Below are 16988 nucleotides of genomic sequence, written 5' to 3'. Positions count from 1 at the left end.
AAATAAATAAATAAATAAATAAACCTCTTTAATTGAGGCTCTTAAAAAACTGTGCTTAGCCAGGCATGGTGGCATATGCCTGTAATCCCAGCACTCATGAGGCTGAGGCAGGAGGATCATTGCGAGTTCAAGACCAGCCTGGGCTACAAAGTGAGCTCAAGGCCAGCCTGAACTGCATAGTGCAACCCTGTCTCCAAAAGACAAAACAACAACAACAACAAAATAACTATGCTAGTCAGGTGTAATTGTACACATCTATAGTCCCAGTTACTCAGGAGGCTGAGGCAGGAGGAACAAAAGTTCCAGGCTAGCCTGGGCAAGTTAGAGGGATACTGTCTCAAAATAAAAAGGCTGGGATGTAGTTTAGTGGTAGAACACTTGCCTAGCATGTGTGAGGGTTCAACTTCTAGTACCTCAAAAAACAAACCAAACAACTGTGTGCTTAGTCCCACAAACCTCTGTCATGTGATGCCTCTGAGGGCAGGTCACGGTGCTCTGTTTCAGTCTGGTTGTCTTGAAATGTGAGGAAGCACCACCTTGCCAAGTCATTCATAGCTCCTGCCTTGTGGGGCAGTGTTTACACTGGCCTTGGAGGAGAAAGACCTATGTGAGATGGACAGCCAAGGCCCACCAGCCTCAACAATCAAATCCAAAGCTGGGTCACCCCAACCTGTGGCCAGCAGATGTATTCATCAGGACTGCCTGTCACATGTGGGGTGGCCTCAGGATTGCCAGCCTTCATGCAGTAGCCGCAGCAGCTGCTCTGAGTCAACCTCTTTCCTCCCTTCCAGGGTCACTGGGATGGTGCTCAAGGCCTTCTTCCCTACATGCTGCACCTCGGCAGACAGCGGCCTGTTGGTGGGACGCTGGGTCCCAGAGCAGAGCAGTGCTGTGGTCTTGGCTGTGGTGCACTTTCCCTTCATCCCCATCCAGGTCAAGGAGCTCCTGGCCCAGGTGCAGCAGGCCAGCCGGGTGAGTTTGGCTGTGCTGGGGACCTGGTGCCACCGCCAGCAGGAGTCTGAGGAGAGCCTAGGCCACTTCCTGGAGGGTCTAGGTGCTATCTTCTCCCATGAGCCCTGGCTGCAGCTGTGCCGGGAGAGGGGCAGCAAGTTCTGGAGCTGCAAGGCTACCCACCAGCAAAGGCCTGGCACCCCTGGTGTTTCCAGCGAGGACCACGTCATGCTTATCTTCTATGACCAGCGTAAGGTGCTCCTGTCCCACCTGCATTCACCCACAGTCCTGCCTGACTGCCAGGCTGGAGACGCCACAGCCAGTGCAGAGGGCCTGGCTGCCATCTTTGACACAGTTTCTCGCAGCGAGGTGCTGTTCTGCAAAAACCAGTTCGATGAGGGCCCGGTGAGGCTGAGCCACTGGCAATCGGAAGGTGTGGAGGCCAGCATCCTTGTGGAGCTGGCGAAGCAGGCTTCAGGGCCTGTCTGCCTGCTGGTGGCCTGCCTGCTGTCACTGGTCTCAGCTTCAGGTTCATGCCGGTAGGTGCTGCTGGGGCCATAGAGGGAGGGGCAGGCAGTGGGCCCCTGAGAGTCACAGGCTTGCCCCTCCGTGTGCAGGGACATGGAAGCCCATAAAGGTCCTTCCTGAGGCTTACAACTACCCCCAGGGCCCTGGCACTGGTCCTGCCCTTCCTCCCCTGGTGTCTCAGAGGATGTCCCAGTAGTAGTTGCAGTTTTCACATCCCCTACTCCTGGGATAGAGCCAGTGTTTCCAGTAGCCTCAGTGACTATGTGCAGCCCACCAGATAGGAGGATGGGGTGAACTGTGGATGACTCAGGTCCCTTAAATCTGGGAGTTGTTTGCCTAGTGAGGCCACACAGGCCTGCCTGCTTCCCTATGCCCTCAGCTCTCCACAGAGCAGGCCTCTAGGCAGCACAGCTCTCCCTAGTGGCAGAGCTCCCTTGAGTCTGTAGGGTGACATTCCCGCACTGTTGGCCTGGGGTTGGGGTTCCCAACTTCACATTCCTCAGAACCACCAGCAAGGCTCCTGGCCCACCGGCTTGGCCCATGATTTTATAAAAGCTCTTGAGGGCCCTGGGTTTGCTGGCTTCTGAGCAGAGGACCTGGGAGCCCCTTCCTCCCTCCTTCCCTGAAAAGATTCTCACCCCATGGGAGCAGCTGTGGTTGCCCCTTCCCGTTTGATCCAGGAACTCACCACAGGTATGAAGATTGGCCTTTCCACACTTACCAGGGCTCTGCCCACTCTGTGGGGACACACCTTGGGTATAGGAGCCACTGCGGGTCTTGATGTGAGAAATGCACCTTGGGGCTTCATGATAGCATGTGTCTGGGCTGAGGTTCAATTTTGGTGGAGAAGGTCCTTAGCTTTTATTGTCTTCCCAAAGGACCCAAGAAGGGTTCAGAACTGCAGGTGAACACATATTGATTAGCCCATCAGGCAAGCGTTAGCTGTTGACTGGTGATTATAGGCAGTGACACGCAGGTGAGCCATGGCTGTCACTGTGGGAGTGAAACCCCTCTACCCTTCATGGCTTTGTGCCTCTTCCAGGCAGCTCCTGGGGTGTTGTCAGGGCCCTGAGCCATGCAAGGCTTGTCTGTGGCCTCGAAGAGATCATCACACTAATGAGGTTTCTGTGCAGCCAGCAGGAGGTCACCTGTTTGCCTGTTAGGAAGGGGAGGCTCAGAGGAACTTGGTCCATTCTTTTGTCTCAGAGCTACTCCCTTGAAGGTGAGGCCTTTGGCTTCCTCCCTCCTCAGGTTCCAGGCATGTGATTTACTGCAGCTCTCTACTTTTTAGATGTGCTTTGGGCTCCTCCTCCCTGCATTAGGGGCTTTGAGTGGGGGTATGGGCTCCTGGCTGATCCTCTTTACAGGAAAGCCAACATAGATGTGCTCCTGGATGTGGCCCTTGGCCTGATGCTGCTGTCCTGGCTGCGTATGAATGCACGCAGTTAAGCTGCCATCAGGCACTTTCCCCCTGCTTACGGACTTCTCCCCTAGGATATGAGAGCCTGTGGAAGTTTCTCCATGCTTCCTTTTCCTTGTGAGAAACTTAGTCTCACTGGGAAGCTGGATTAGTTCTGGAAACCCCTGGCAAGCCTCCTGGGCCCCATCTGGCGGCAAAGCAAGGTCCTGAGTAGTCAGGAAGCCACCTGATTTCCACTTTAGTGACTGTACTGATTTCAGATGTGGGCTGACTGGGGACTAAGATGTGTTGAGGTCAGAGCTTTGTGAGGAGGTCAGGTTCAGTGATAAGGTGAACTCACAATGTGGCTGAGCCCTGGAAGCGCCACCAGCCCCACCTGCCTCCTTGCCCTGCTGAGTTCTGCATAGGCCACTGGGCTCTGGCCTTTTGTCTCTGCACCTGTGCGTGCATGCATCATCAGAAAGGAGAGTCCTGATGTATCTCTCAATGGATGCTCATGCCCCTCTGCAGGCTGTGGAAGCTGTGGCCTCTGCCCTTCATTGCCAGCAAGCTCTCCACCTGTGAGCAGCTCCGTCACCGGCTCGAGCACCTCACGCTTGTCTTCAGTACCCAGAAGGCTCAGAGCCCTGCTCAGTTGATGAGGTATGGCCAGGGGCTCCTTTATAGGGTGGAACACCATTGTCCCAGTGCCTTCCCTACCCCTGCTCTGTACCAGCCTCCTCATGTACCCTTAGGCTGCCACTGCGCGCCTCACACTCCCACTGACCCTCCTCCTAGGAAGGCCAACATGTTGGTCTCCATGCTCCTGGATGTGGCTCTTGGCCTCACTCTGCTGTCCTGGCTCCACAGCAGTAACCGAATTGGGCAACTGGCCAATGCCCTCATCCCCATGGCTGATGTGAGTACATTAGGTTTTCCTGAGGGGGGACCCCTCCTGTGGCTAGCTGAGTCCCTTAAGTCAGCTGGAGTAGTTCTTCCCTCTCCTCACCCTACAGACATAGCCCTCATCCTTGACACTGAGTAGAGGACTCTTGGGACTGGTGTCTCTAAGGCAGCACTTGCCAAGTGCCAGCTTTGCTCCTGAAGATGAATATGTCTAGGGCCACTTGTTTTTGTTTGTTTGTTTCCTTTTCTGAGACAGAATCTCATATGTAGGCTGGCCTTGAACTCACTGTGTAGTCTAGGCTGACCTTGAACTTGTGGCAATCCTCCTGCCTCAGCCTCCCAAGTGCTAGAATTATAGGCGTGCACCACCATACCCAGTCTATCTGGGGCCACTTATGGTTAAAGCTTTTAGGAGGGGCCAGGTCCAGGATGTGGCTGTCCACTGCCTCCACACTCTTGTGATCAGTTCTCTATCCTGGACTCTGCTCTCAGGATTAGTAGCATCCTGAGAACCTCTCTGCCCAGGGCTGTCTGCCAGGCATGTCATACTACCTGGCATTGGTTGCATAATTCCCATGCTAGCAGCTAGAGGTGCAGGTATGTATTCTGTGCTCCCGACTTTACCAGCATGTCCTAGTGAGGGGCAGGGCGTGCCCTCCTGTTCTGTCCTTGTCTACCTCCTAAGTTTATATGCTGCTGGACCCAAAGCATTGTCTCTCCTATTAGGAGCATGTCTCCTTACTTAGGGCGGTCCCTCTGGCCCTTTGCCCACCTTTTGGCCTCTTGAGGCCTCTTGAGGCCTCTTTGTGGGTGCAGCCTCTGCCCTGTCTGTCTGCACAGGCCACTGGGCTCTGGCCTTTTGTCTCTGCACCTGCGCGTGCATGCGTCATCAGAAAGGAGAACCCTGTAGGTGTGCACTGGGCCTGCTTGTAGCCAGGTCAGGACTCTAGGGGCCTGGAGCTGGTGCCTCTCAGCTCCCTTTTAGCTATAGGGACTCAAGACCAATCCAGGGCTGGGTGTGGTGGCACATGCCTGTAATCCCAGCACTCGGGAGGCTGAGGCAGGAGGATTGTTGCAAGTTCCAGACCAGCCTGGTCTACAAAGTAAGCTCAAGGCCAGCCTGAACTGCATAGCGAGACCCTGTCTCAAAAAGAAAAAAAAAAGACTAATCCAGGAAGGAGGGGTTGAGGTAGGGAGAGGAATGGGTGTTTCCATACTCTGCTTTTTAACCAACTTTGTGCTAGACATCCCTTCTGCCAAGTTGCTCAAAAATATAAATATTTAATTAAAAAATGAAAGTCTCTTCCTGCTGCCAAGCTCTTATCCTTTAAATAATAAATAAGCTCTATTTATAAAGAACATTCTTCCCTTCTTGCTAGTCCTGACATGGCCAAGGCCTTAGCACAAGATCAAGAGAGGTCTTTAGGATGGGCAGGTTGGGGCACAGAGATAGTGCCTACAGCCTTGCCTCAGAAAGGAAAGTGAGGGTTCCTGTGGCCATCACAGCACCTGAACACTGCTGTCCTCCTGGATGGCACAACCTGGCTTCTCTGCCTGTTCTCGTGGTTCCTGTGCTGTCTTTTGCCCTCACTTGATCATACCCCTTCCTCTGGGGCCCCATGTCCTCCATCACTGCCACCTGCTGCTGTGGGCCCTGATGGGTCTGATGCCCTCTCACACACAAGGTCATACACCCCGGGTAGTCCAAGTGGTGATAGGTGGTGGGTGGGGGTCTTTGGCCCACAGTTTCTTGTAGGGCTTGAGGTAAGCCAGGGTCTGTCCAGCCTGTCCATGTTTGGGGCTGAGGCCCCTGGGAGTCCAGAGGTAAAGGGGTAAGGTGAGAGGGACCTGCCCAAGGGGCCAGGGGCAACTGTCAGATGCCTAAGTTTTGTGCTTGGGCCTGAAGAGTGGCTCCTTGGCTGGGCAAATGTGGGAAACTGTGCGTCCATATTAGGAGATGGGGGTCTGGATCTGGGAAGGAAGGAAGTGTGGACTCCTTTTCCCTGCTCAGGCAGGCTAGCCAAGGTGGAAGCCCATCATGAAAATCTCAGGAGGTGTTGATGTTGATTCTGACTGCCCACCCATCCAACAACAATAATACCACTGCTGCTTCCCCCGCCACGTCCCTGCAGCATGTGGCCGAGGAGCTCCAGCATCTGCTGCAGTGGCTAATGGGTGCTCCTGCTGGGCTCAAGATGAACCGGGCACTGGACCAGGTGCTGGGCCGCTTCTTCCTGTACCACATTCACTTATGGATCAGTGAGTACCTCTTACGATAGGGTCAGAGGGTTGGCAGGGCTTCACACCCCAGGGACCCAGGCCCCAGCTGAGGAGGGTGGTGAGGCCCCACCAGGCCCTTCATCCCCACTTCCTAGCCTCTCGTGTGTGAACCCCATTGTTCTTGGCTAGCTGCCCTGCCAAACATCAGGACCAGTGGTGTGGTCTGTGTGCTTGTGGTTTCTTAAGCATCAAGCATCCATGTTTAGCAAGGAACTGGGGGACCCAGGACCCCTAGGTGCACCCCTCAGGGCTGACCCCCATCCCACCAGGCTACATCCACCTCATGTCCCCCTTCATCGAGCGCATCCTGTGGCACGTGGGCCTCTCAGCCTGCCTAGGACTGACGGTTGCCCTGTCCATCCTGTCGGACATTCTTGCCCTCCTCACCTTCCACATCTACTGCTTCTATGTCTACGGTGCCCGGTGAGCATATGTGTCCTGGGTGCAGCCTTTGGGCCCAGGGCATTAAGGGCTCTGGTGGGGTGTGGGTGAGTTTTCCAAATTTGCCCAACCAGAGAACCCCTCTTCAGGCCCAAGCACAGCCCTTACAGTGCCCATGTCTGCAGGCTGTACTGCCTGAAGATCTGTGGCCTGTCCTCTCTGTGGCGTCTCTTCCGGGGGAAGAAGTGGAACGTGCTGCGTCAGCGGGTGGATTCTTGCTCTTACGACCTGGACCAGGTGCTGTAGCTGGCCCATTGCAGTAGGCTTGGGGGAAGGTACACACAGACTTTCTCCTAGCCGGAGAGGACTGTGCTTCCAAGGCACAGAGCCTAGAGTCCCATATCTAAACTTCTGCTCTAGCTTGTTGCATTGGTTTGCTCAGACCTGACATGAGACAGCTTTCCCCTGATACTGTCTGTGGCCATGTACCCCTCTAGCTGGTCTCCCCACAAGCCTAGCAGGTATACATACATAGCCCATGGTAGCACCCTTCACAGTACTAGGAAACATGCCTAAGCAGGCTGTCCTGAGTTCACTTGGATGTCAAGAGGTCCTGACTAAAGTTACAGGACATCACTTGGGTTGGGGTGGGCATTGGGGTATCACAATTGCTAGAGGGGTCACTCCTGGCTGGAGCCTTGAGTCACCAGGTATGCCATACGCTTCTCCCCACAGCTCTTCATCGGAACCTTGCTCTTCACCATCCTGGTCTTTCTCCTGCCCACCACAGCTCTGTACTACCTAGTATTTACCCTGGTGAGCCACACACTCATGTCACAGGGCCTCTAGTACTTGAAGTAGTCACTGCAAGCCTTACCTGGAGCCCTGTAGGCTATGGGCCAGGCCATCCACCCCTACAGGCCATGTTACCACGTCTGTTTTGGACTTTGCACAGTATATGTTGGGCCTTAGATTGGGAGGGTGGGGTCCAACCCTGGGTATGTCCTGCGCTGGGGCACTTGGCCAGGTGCAAGGACCTGCAGAGCCCATGGTGGGCATTGGGGACAGCAGGGTCATGGAGGTCCTGGGTGCTGCAGGGTGGACAGTGGGAAGCAAGCAGTGTCAGTGTGTGGGGCTTTGGGATTCATGGTCTTTGACCTGGTGGGAGGGCTGGCTGCTCAGCTCCAAGGCAGGGGTGCTTTCTCCCTCCTGTCTCCTTGATACCTAAACCAAGGGTAGGCTGTCTGCTCTTCTCAGTATGGGATCCATGTTTTCCTCAGGGCCATTGACCCCTGGTCACCCTTGGTCGTGGACCAGGATCCCACTGAGCTACTCTGTTTGAGAGCATGTCCAGCAAGGCCCTGGTCACAGCCCTGACTCAGAGGTCCTGATTATTGCCTGTGCTGCAGCTCCGGCTCCTGGTGGTCACTGTGCAGGGCTTGATCCATCTGCTTGTGGACCTCATCAACTCCCTGCCTCTGTACTCACTTGGCCTTCGGCTCTGTCGGCCCTACAGACTGGCGGGTAAGTGCTGTGTGCTTGGCGGCTATCCCCCTGCAGGTGGGAACATATATCCACTGGATCCTGCAAAAGTGCCTGCTATGCTGGTCACCTGCCTGGAGACAGTAGGGCTATGGTACAGGTGGTTGGGAAAGGCAGAGCTTCCTGCTCCAGGCATCTGCTGGGCCAGGAACCCTCATAAAGTGGAGTGGAAGGACCTCTTGAGGCTGTGGGTCAAGGCATCTCTTGCTGTATCCTTTCTGTAATACCCCTGATTTGTGGTATATCTGTCCTCTGTAGCTTATATGTTATCTGACTATGGCTCCCAGAAGGTCCGTCTTTACGTGGTTATGTGAGCCATGGGCCTGCTGGCACCCTTAGCCTTGAAAGGGCAGGCTAGTGTGAGGACCACCAGGCTGGGCAGACCCATATGACAGGAATATCCTGCACTGTTTATGGTTGGCAGTCCTCACCCCAGCTGTCTCTCTGCCATCCCTGCTGCAGGTGGCTGCCCCCATGGGTGCTCTGATACCAGTTTGAAACTGACTCCTGAGGGGAGGCTGGCCCTGCTGGTCAGATGCTTCAGGCAGCCTGGGCAACCTAATGAAACCTTGTCTCAAAATAAAAATTTTATTTTTGGGGGCTGGGGATTTAGCTTAGCGGCAAAGCGCCTGCCTGGCAAGCGCAAGGTCGTGAGTTCGGTTCCTGGTACTGGAGAAAAACCAAAAAAAATTTTTTTTTAAATTTTTTTTAATTTTAATTTTAATTTATTTATTTATTTTTTTTGTGTGTTTTTTTTCCGGTACCAGGATCGAACTCACGACCTTGCACTTGCCAGGCAGGCACTGTGCCGCTGAGCTAAATCCCCAGCCCCAAAAAATTTTAAAAAGGCTGAGGAAGATGCTTAGTATGAAGCTCCTGGTTTTGGATCAGCTCATCTGGCTCAGGGGTTTGGACATAACAGGGAACCTGAGGATTTCCTGGCACAGCACTGTCCAGTACCCACTCCAAGGTGACTGTGCCCAGGTGCCCCTCTCAGCCAGCTCTAGCCATAGGGTATGAACTATTTTTCAGCTTTCAACTAAGGTTTCTTCTTTCTGGACACCCTAACCCCTTTCTTTTCCTTCCTTCTTTCTTCTTTCCCTTCCTGCTTATAGTGGTGGCTGACTGGGGCTTTTGCATTGAGCTATTTCTGCAGAGCTGTAGAGGCCATGGTCTTGCCCAGGTAGCCAGCTCAAAAGAGGCAGGTGGAAAGGACAAGGGGCAGTGATTGCTGTGTGCCCAGGCAGGCCTGCTACCCCCTGGGTGCTGCACAGAGGATGGAGCCTTTGCTGCCAAGGTCATTGCCCACACCACCTTCTGCTAACTGGCAGCACAGTAGGGGCAGTCTGCAGGGCTCTGTGGGCACAAAGGCTGCCACCCTCCCCTTCATTATCTTGTTCTCCTTGCAGCTGGCGTGAAGTTCCATGTCCTGGAGCATGAGGCAGGCAGGCCTCTTCGCCTCCTGATGCAGGTGAGACCTCTCGTGCCCCTCACTGATACCTGGGGTAGAGCCCCTCCCACCGCTTTGCCTGTGTTTGGGGAGAGCTGGGGTCAGTTGGTGTGGGGTCCAGGTACACATCAGCCTGGGGCCAAGTGCAGGCAGGGGGCCTAGTGGAGCTGAGGAGTTGACTCCCACAGAGGAAGCCCCCAGGCTTCTGGCCACTATGACCCATTTTGCCTGGGGCCCCATGCAGGGCCTGAGTGCTCACAGTGGTTTGCATGGCTGAGGCCTAGCCCCGTCCATGGACAGCATCCCTTTGCCACAAATCAGACACCTACTGATTTGGCTGCCTACTTGGCCCCAATTCTCTATTCCTGCCCTAGGCTCCAAAGGGCTTAAGTTCCTGGTGAAACAGAATCAACTTAGCAAAGGCCTCAAGACCTCCAGGCATTTCCCACTGGCCATTTTCCACTGTTCTGCTCCATCTTAAACAATCCTGAGTGCTTGGTCCCTGTGGGAGGGAGCAGGACAAGATATTGGGTACTTTGCCAGGTTGCAGGTTGCCTCTTGGGCCAAGTCTATCCTGCCTTAGATGTTAAGGCAGCCATAGACTCTGTGATGTTTCCCTGGCCAGGAAGCTCCTGGGAGCTGAATAAATCCTGGGCAGGAGCATCTTCATCCCTAGGGCACCTGGAGCTCCCACTCCACCTCATCTGCCTGGGGAACATGTACCTGTCCCCAGGGTTTGGCTAGCTGTGTCACGGGCAAGGGTGTGTCTGGGCTAGCTGAACCTGCCCCACAGTTGCCCAGCCCTGGGAACCCCCAAAGGGCCAGCCAGGCTCATAGTGTCTGTAGGCCAGTGTTTTCTCTGCAGACATTCTGCAGCACCCTGATTACCATGCTGATTGCGATTCTGTCTTTCCAGATAAACCCCCTGCCCTACAGCAGTGTGGTGCACACCTACCGACTACCAAGCAGTGGCTGCCACCCCAAGCACTCTTGGGGCTCCCTGTGCCGCAAGCTGTTTTTTGGAGAGCTCATCTACCCCTGGAAGCAGAGAGGGGACAAGCAAGACTGAGGTGCCTGGCTGTAGCCTTCCCAATACCACTGCACTGTATGGCCTACCGTCATACCTCTCAGCCAGGGTAGCATTGACCTTGGGGCTGGGCTTCATGTGCTCCTGAGTGTGGGCAGTCTTTGTTCCAAGTTTCCATCCTGATTCTCGGGCCTCACCAGGCCATGCCAAGCAACCTACTGCCAGTTCACCTCCATCCTTCTCTAGCACTGTTGGCCTTGGGACCTGCCTCTGGTCTGCTGTGATCACCACACTCTGCCCTGTCCCCAGCAGCAGCCAGGTCTGCCTCTGGAGTGTGCGGGCAGGTCCCTTTGACTGTCCCCTAGTGATGGGTGGAGGGATGCCGCCTGGGTTACTGGCATCTTCTACTGCTTGCAGCAGAATGCCCCCTGCCTGTGTGTGGGGGGTTGGAGCAGCTGTTGACCCCGAATCCCAGTGAGCAAGAGCCCTCATACCCTGAATTGAACAGGGCTTGTCTACTGGAGCTCCTTGGAGAGTAGCTCAAGGACCCACAGTGCTCCCACAGGATGGGTGTCCCTGAGGAGGTGGTCATGGCCTTGTCAGTCAGTAGGCACTGACTGAGGCCCCAGGGAGGGAGGACAAAGGTCCACAATGGTCCAGAAAAGTCTGTGCTGTGGCTTGGAGGGGACAGCAGGTGCTGCCCATCTTTGAGGCACTTGGGACTGTCCACCTCAGCCTCCCCACTGCCCGCTCTACTTTGCCTCAGGCCACATCAACTCTAAGCACCCCATGAAGGATGTCAGCGGGGATGGGTCCTGACCTGCCTTTTTTTTTTTTTGTTACAATAAAACCTCACGTGTTTGGAGTGCCAGTTTGGCCTTTGTCATCGCATGTATGTAGGAGGGCTAAGGTTTGCTCTAAGGTGATTGCTAGGGCCTGCCTCCTGTTTGAGCACCCTGCACAGTGCTGGTAAGTGAGAAGTATGTCCCTTAAAATCCTAGTCCAGGTAGATGGCTCCTCACAGCCTCACCTGGCATACAGAACTGTCATCTGGGGCAGGAGTGTGCTTAGCAAGGCAGGGGTTAAGCCAACCCTGGCTATATGTATTTGGGCTCCATAAGGACGAGGAACTCCCTGAACTGAGCTGACCTATCCGTCCTGCAGTCTCCGGGGGGACTTCCCACTTGTGGTCTTGCTTATGGAGTGTGGGTGGGACCCAGAGAGGCTCATTAGCAGCTCCCTAGCCTGGGTCTCCGCCCAGTGGAATATGGCTGCAGAGTGCTGAAGAGCCTTTTATGAACTGTGTCCACTCAGAGCCTGCTGACAATGGCCTGACAGTTGCATTGCTGGGGGCCACCTTCCAGTTGGGCACCATGTCTAGCTCCTAGCTCCTAGTGCAGAGGCCTCTGACCTAGGCTTCCCAGCAATCAAAAGCCGGTGCTAAGTCACATGTGGGCTGTTACATATCTTGCCTGCACCCCTCCCTGCTGCTCTGCCACCCCTACTCATCCTCCATCTGCCTGTTCATGCCCCTTCATCCCTCCTCCTGGGGTTCCCACCAGGCAAATATCCTGTCCCTCAGCCCAGCACACTGCTCTGTGTGGCCCTGTCATGGGGCTTACTTGCCAGCTGTCATCTCCTGTGCAGGGTGCTAGGCTGCCTACCCATCCTCCAAGGGCCAACCCAGGCCTGACACCAGTGCCAGCTGATAGTATATTAGTCCCAGCTGTTTGCAGCCACTGAGATGCCACCTGCCGAGGAATGTCCTTTATATGTATTTGTCTGATGGTTTTCATGATACCCCTGTTCATGTGTTTGTTGCAGGACTGTGCGTAAGTGCTGTCCTTGGCATCATCTAGGGAGCCATGCAAGGTTTGTCTATTCTAGGTTATCAACTTGACCTCTTGGCCAGGGCAGCTGTCTGCCAGGCTTCCCCTTGCAGAGTACCTTCCCTGGGTGTTTTGTTTTTTTTGGTTTCTTGAGATGTAGTTCAGGCTGGCTTTGAATTCAATTTGTGCTGGGCGTGGTGGCACATGCCTGTAATCCCAGCACTCGGGAGGCTGAGGCAGCAAGATCGTTGCAAGTTCGAGGCCAGCCTGAACTGCATAGTGAGATCCTGTCTCAAGAAGAACAACAACAACCACAAAAATAAATAAATAAATAAAAAATAAAAAAAAATTCAGTTTGTATCCTGGGCTGGCCTCAAACTGGCAGCAATCCTCTTTGCTCACCTCCCAAGTGCTTCTGTCTCTGATTTATTCTACTTAGCATTATGGTCTCAAGGTACACCCATTTTTCTACAAATGACTTCAGTTTATCCTGAGTAGGATTAAGTTTCTCTAACATGTGAAATCTTAGGGAACACATTCAAACCACAGCAGGTATCCTGGAGGGAAGGGACAAACTCCCAGACCTTTCTTTTTCTCCCAACCCCTTACCTTAGTAAAGGCTATCAGAATCTTGGCCCTAGTCCTTGCTCAGAGCCAGTGGACATGAGTCTGCAGGGGAGACTCTGGGTCCACCAGTCGTTGCTCAGGCCTATACAACCCTGCAAGGAGGCACCCAAGATGTAGCTGACCTGCAACTTCCAAGTGGAAGTCTGTGTCTTTGCCTGATTTGTCCTTAGCCTGAGGCCCCTCAGTGAGAGGGAAGGGTGTCCTTTCCCTTTCTTGGCCAGGAGCACTCAGTAGAACCAGTATATACTTGCAACTGTGTGGGAGGCCAGCTCCTCCACCCAGCAGGCCTCCTTCCCCTTTTGGATTCCTGCAGTAAGGTTTTCACACGTGATTACCTCAACTAGCAATTTTCACGAAAGATTGCCAGAGCCACGACTTTGCACAAAATCCACCAGAACCTCACACCAGAAGTGCTTCTGCAAGGGCAGCTGCCTGGCAATTTTTCAGTATCTAATTTCAGATTTGTTATTAATCCTGTGGCCAAGGATTATTGTTTCAAGATGGTTTATGTAATCCTCTCAGTGGTGTTTTAAAAGCTTCCTCTTGCCTCAACATTTTTTTTTTTTTTTTTTTTTTTGGTAATACTGGGTATTGAACCTAGAGCGTTTGCCCTGAGCTACATCCCCAGCCCATTTTTTAAATTATTATTTTGAGGCAGGGTCTTGCAGAATTGCCCAGGCTAGGCTTGAGTTTTTGATCCTCCTGCCTCAGCCTCCTGGAGTCTTGGGATTACAAACATGCCAGCACACCTAGTTTCAACCTTTTAAAATACAGTCATAGTTTACTATGGTTATATATTCTCCTTTCCTTTCTTCCTTCCTATACACATGGTGTATGTTGTGTGCTCTCTCCCTCTCTGTAAATGTGGCTGTGTCTGCTGTGATCCAGTGTCTAAGGAATGGCCACTCCTGGAAGAAGACGTGGCCTGAGCAGAGGCACAGGCAAGAACTTCTGAGCTCCTTCAGAGATTAGGAGTGAGCTCCAGACCTGCCTGGAGGTCTCAGCGTGAGTTTGACCACTTACATCCAGGAGGCCTGGATTACAGGATACCAGGAAAGCCTCTCCCTGAAGCCAGATGAGGAGGGCTCAGCTGCTGACTCACCAGGAGCAGCCACTCACTGGAGGAGCACCTGTGAGGAACTCCCCAAGCACTGCGTCCAACCAAACTGCATCATGTGTGTGGCTGGATCCTCAGCAAAGGCCATGTTTGCAACCTTGAGGGGCGGGGAGCATCACTTAGTTTGGGCTGCCCACTCAGTAGCCTTTTGTGTGTGAACATTGCTGCTGGAGTAAGTCTGAGTTCAGTAGGAGGCTGGGGTGGGGGGGTTGGTTCTTGTCAACCACTGTTCCTTGTCTGCAGATGCAGGTGTGGCAGCAGGTGCATCCTTAGCAGCCACAGACACATGGTCACTGAATGACATTTTTGCAGAAAAACCAGTATCAAACCAAATGGAAGACTCTTTGCACCGAGGATTCAGAAGGCAACTTCTATTACGCTAGTGGGCTGAGGAACCCAGAGGCTCAAATCACCAGCCCAGAGTCAGGTTTGAGTTCCGTTTAAATAGGGTTTGCCAGTGGGAAGTACAAAGCTCATAGCAGGTTATTACATGACTGGTTACATGGAGTACAAGAATTGTCATACATTGTCAGGCTGGTTTACGTAAACATTGTTTAATGCTCTGGAAAGGAGGGGAGGGATGTGAGCAGAGCAAGCAGAGTTAAATGGGTCCTTGACTGGGCCATCTGTCCTAGACATGAAGTCCTTGAAGCAAGTTGGAAACAATATATTTTTCTAACTAAGGAAAACAAGCTGGACACAGTCAAGTTGGCTCAGTGTATTATCAAAGAGCAGTAGATAGTTAAGGCGGACTGTCTACCAGACAGGCAGCATGAGCATAGTCACAGGCTAGGAACTGATTTCTAACTTTTGCTGTAATATGCTATTCTATAAGTGTGCCTTTACAACATAATTCCTTCCACACACATCTGTTTTTCCAGGAGCCATAACTTGCCTGTGGTCACATGCAGCAGCAACACCTGGTCCCCTCCCCAAAGGGCTACACTTGGCTCAATTTTTTTTTTAACGTTACAGGTGATTGAACCTAGGACCTCCCACATACTAAGCAAGTGCTCTGCCACTAAGCTATATCCCCCAGTCCTTTTTTGGTCTTCCTGGAACTGCCTGACAAGCCTGGAACTTTCCATCCTTCTACCTCAATCTCCCATGTAGCTGGTACAGCCACCAGCCACACTTGGTTGTGTTAGTTTCAACAGCTTAGACCGGGCGTGGTGGTGCAAGGCCGGGTGTGGTGGCACACGCCTGTAATCCCAGCACTCGGGAGGCTGAGGCAGGAGGATCGTTGCGGAGTTCGAGACCAGCCTGGGCTACAAAGTGAGCTCAAGGCCAGCCCGAACTGCATAGCGAGACCCTGTCTCAAAAAGGACAAAAAAAAAAAAAAAGTTCATAGTCATTCTCATGTTCATGTCATATATTGTCAGGCAGGTTTATGTAAACATTGTTTAACATTGTTTTACCAGGAGTGAAACCCAAACTTCCCTTGTAAACAATCAATATCCAGACCAACAGGTCACAGGGAATATTCTCCTTTCTTCACAAACTAGAAGCATAATCAATTCCTGCCCCGCTGCTTTCAAAGCCCAACCCTCTCCCCCGCCCCAGAGTGGGGACTGAATCTAGGCAGGGACATTCACAATGAGTACATCTCCAGCCCCTTTATTTTTTATTTTGAGTCGGGGTCTCGCTAAATCAATGAGTTGCCCGGGCTGAGCTCGAATTTGCGATCCTCCTGCTTTAACCTTCCAGAGTGGTGGCATTAAAGGCGTGCGCTCAAGGCCCTGCCTTTTGAATTGGAAACGTTTCACTCTTTCCTACCTCTGTATGTCCTTGGTTGTATGTTCTGGTGGTTTCTTACAGATCTTGACCTACACGTTTCTGGACGGGTATGAATTCCCTCATGAAGCGTCATTCTGTGCTTAACTTTTGAGTAACTGAGTAGAGTGCTTATGTTCTAAAATAGTTATGAATGACTCCCGTTGGGAGTCGACCTGGCCGGCGACGCATCTGTGGCGAAATGCAGGCTTCCCGGGCCCGCACCCCAAATCGCCGGTCCGCCTGCGACAAGCACTACTTCGTCGAGACTCGCTACCCTCAAAGCAGTCAACTCAGCCCAGGTCGGCTCGGAAGCGGAGTTCAGCTGTCACCTGCTGGCCTGCGCACGCCACACAGAAGTCCCGCCCATTTGGTGCCGCCAGGCAGAAGTCCGGCCCCTGTCCCGCAAAAGACACGCCCAAATAGATGTATCGAGGTCCTCATGCTATCCTCTCTGGGTCTCTGCGAGAGCCGCCAGCGCCGTCTGCTAGGAGGCCTCCAGGCGTCCGTGCCATCCTGCAACCCGTACTTGGAGGAAAGGGAGCGTGTGCAAATAACGTAGCGTTCCAACTCCTGATTGGGGAGAGCTAGGGAACCGGGGGGGTTAGTGGGCCGTGACAGTGTGAGCACGGCCCAATGGCTTGGCAGCAATGGCCAAGGGTGCCGGTAAAGGGGCGGGCGAAGACGAGAGAAATTGTGGGCCAGTGGGCGGGGCTGCCGGTGGTTTGCGGGCGCTCTGCAGGGAGCGGCAGGGGCGATAGTAGATCTGACGGATGTGTAGGAGAACCAATAGTTTCGGAAAAGCGGGAGCCCCATAGCCAATGGCGGGGTAGATAAGGCACGGCACGGAAGCCTCCGCAACGCTGTGTGGGAAACGGGGGAGGCGGGGCGATCATGACGGATGGGGGAACAGGCCAACAGATGAGGACAAATCGGGGGCTTGTGGCCAATGGAGACCACGAGAGGGCAGATGGGGCGGTGATAGGGCGTGGCAACCGCAGTTTGCGCGGCGCTGTGTGGGAAAGCGTGGGGGGTGGGGCGGCTATGACGGACGGCCTGCCAAGCCAATGGTGGAGGGAGGGCGGGCGGCGGGCGGCCAATGGTGGCGGCGCGGCCGGGGGCGGGGTGGCAGCGCTGTGCGGTGCTGTGCGGGAAGCGGCGGGCGGTGGCAGCGATAC

At 53.7% G+C, this 16988-nt stretch overlaps 1 protein-coding gene across 4 annotated transcripts in view; it reads left to right on the top strand.

The window, feature by feature from the left end:
- Nucleotides 1-11335, top strand: part of Pigq (phosphatidylinositol glycan anchor biosynthesis, class Q) — a 15300-nt gene extending 3965 nt beyond the window's left edge. The window contains exons 2-11 of one of the 4 annotated variants that reach the window (XM_013517848.1): nucleotides 792-1490; nucleotides 3410-3541; nucleotides 3677-3797; nucleotides 5917-6043; nucleotides 6334-6487; nucleotides 6595-6742; nucleotides 7181-7261; nucleotides 7855-7969; nucleotides 9397-9458; nucleotides 10354-11335. In XM_013517848.1, coding sequence (XP_013373302.1) covers nucleotides 802-1490; nucleotides 3410-3541; nucleotides 3677-3797; nucleotides 5917-6043; nucleotides 6334-6487; nucleotides 6595-6742; nucleotides 7181-7261; nucleotides 7855-7969; nucleotides 9397-9458; nucleotides 10354-10506 — 1782 coding nt within the window. In that variant the 5' untranslated portion in view covers nucleotides 792-801 and the 3' untranslated portion in view covers nucleotides 10507-11335. The other 3 variants (XM_005391636.2, XM_013517847.1, XM_013517849.1) reach the window with 3 other exon arrangements.
- The last annotated feature ends 5653 nt before the right edge of the window (nucleotides 11336-16988 follow it).

This window comes from Chinchilla lanigera, unplaced genomic scaffold, assembly GCF_000276665.1.
Source record: "Chinchilla lanigera isolate Chin_1 unplaced genomic scaffold, ChiLan1.0 scaffold00041, whole genome shotgun sequence".
In the NCBI taxonomy this organism is placed as follows: Eukaryota; Metazoa; Chordata; class Mammalia; order Rodentia; family Chinchillidae; genus Chinchilla; species Chinchilla lanigera.
This window is presented reverse-complemented; position numbering and strand designations above follow the sequence as displayed.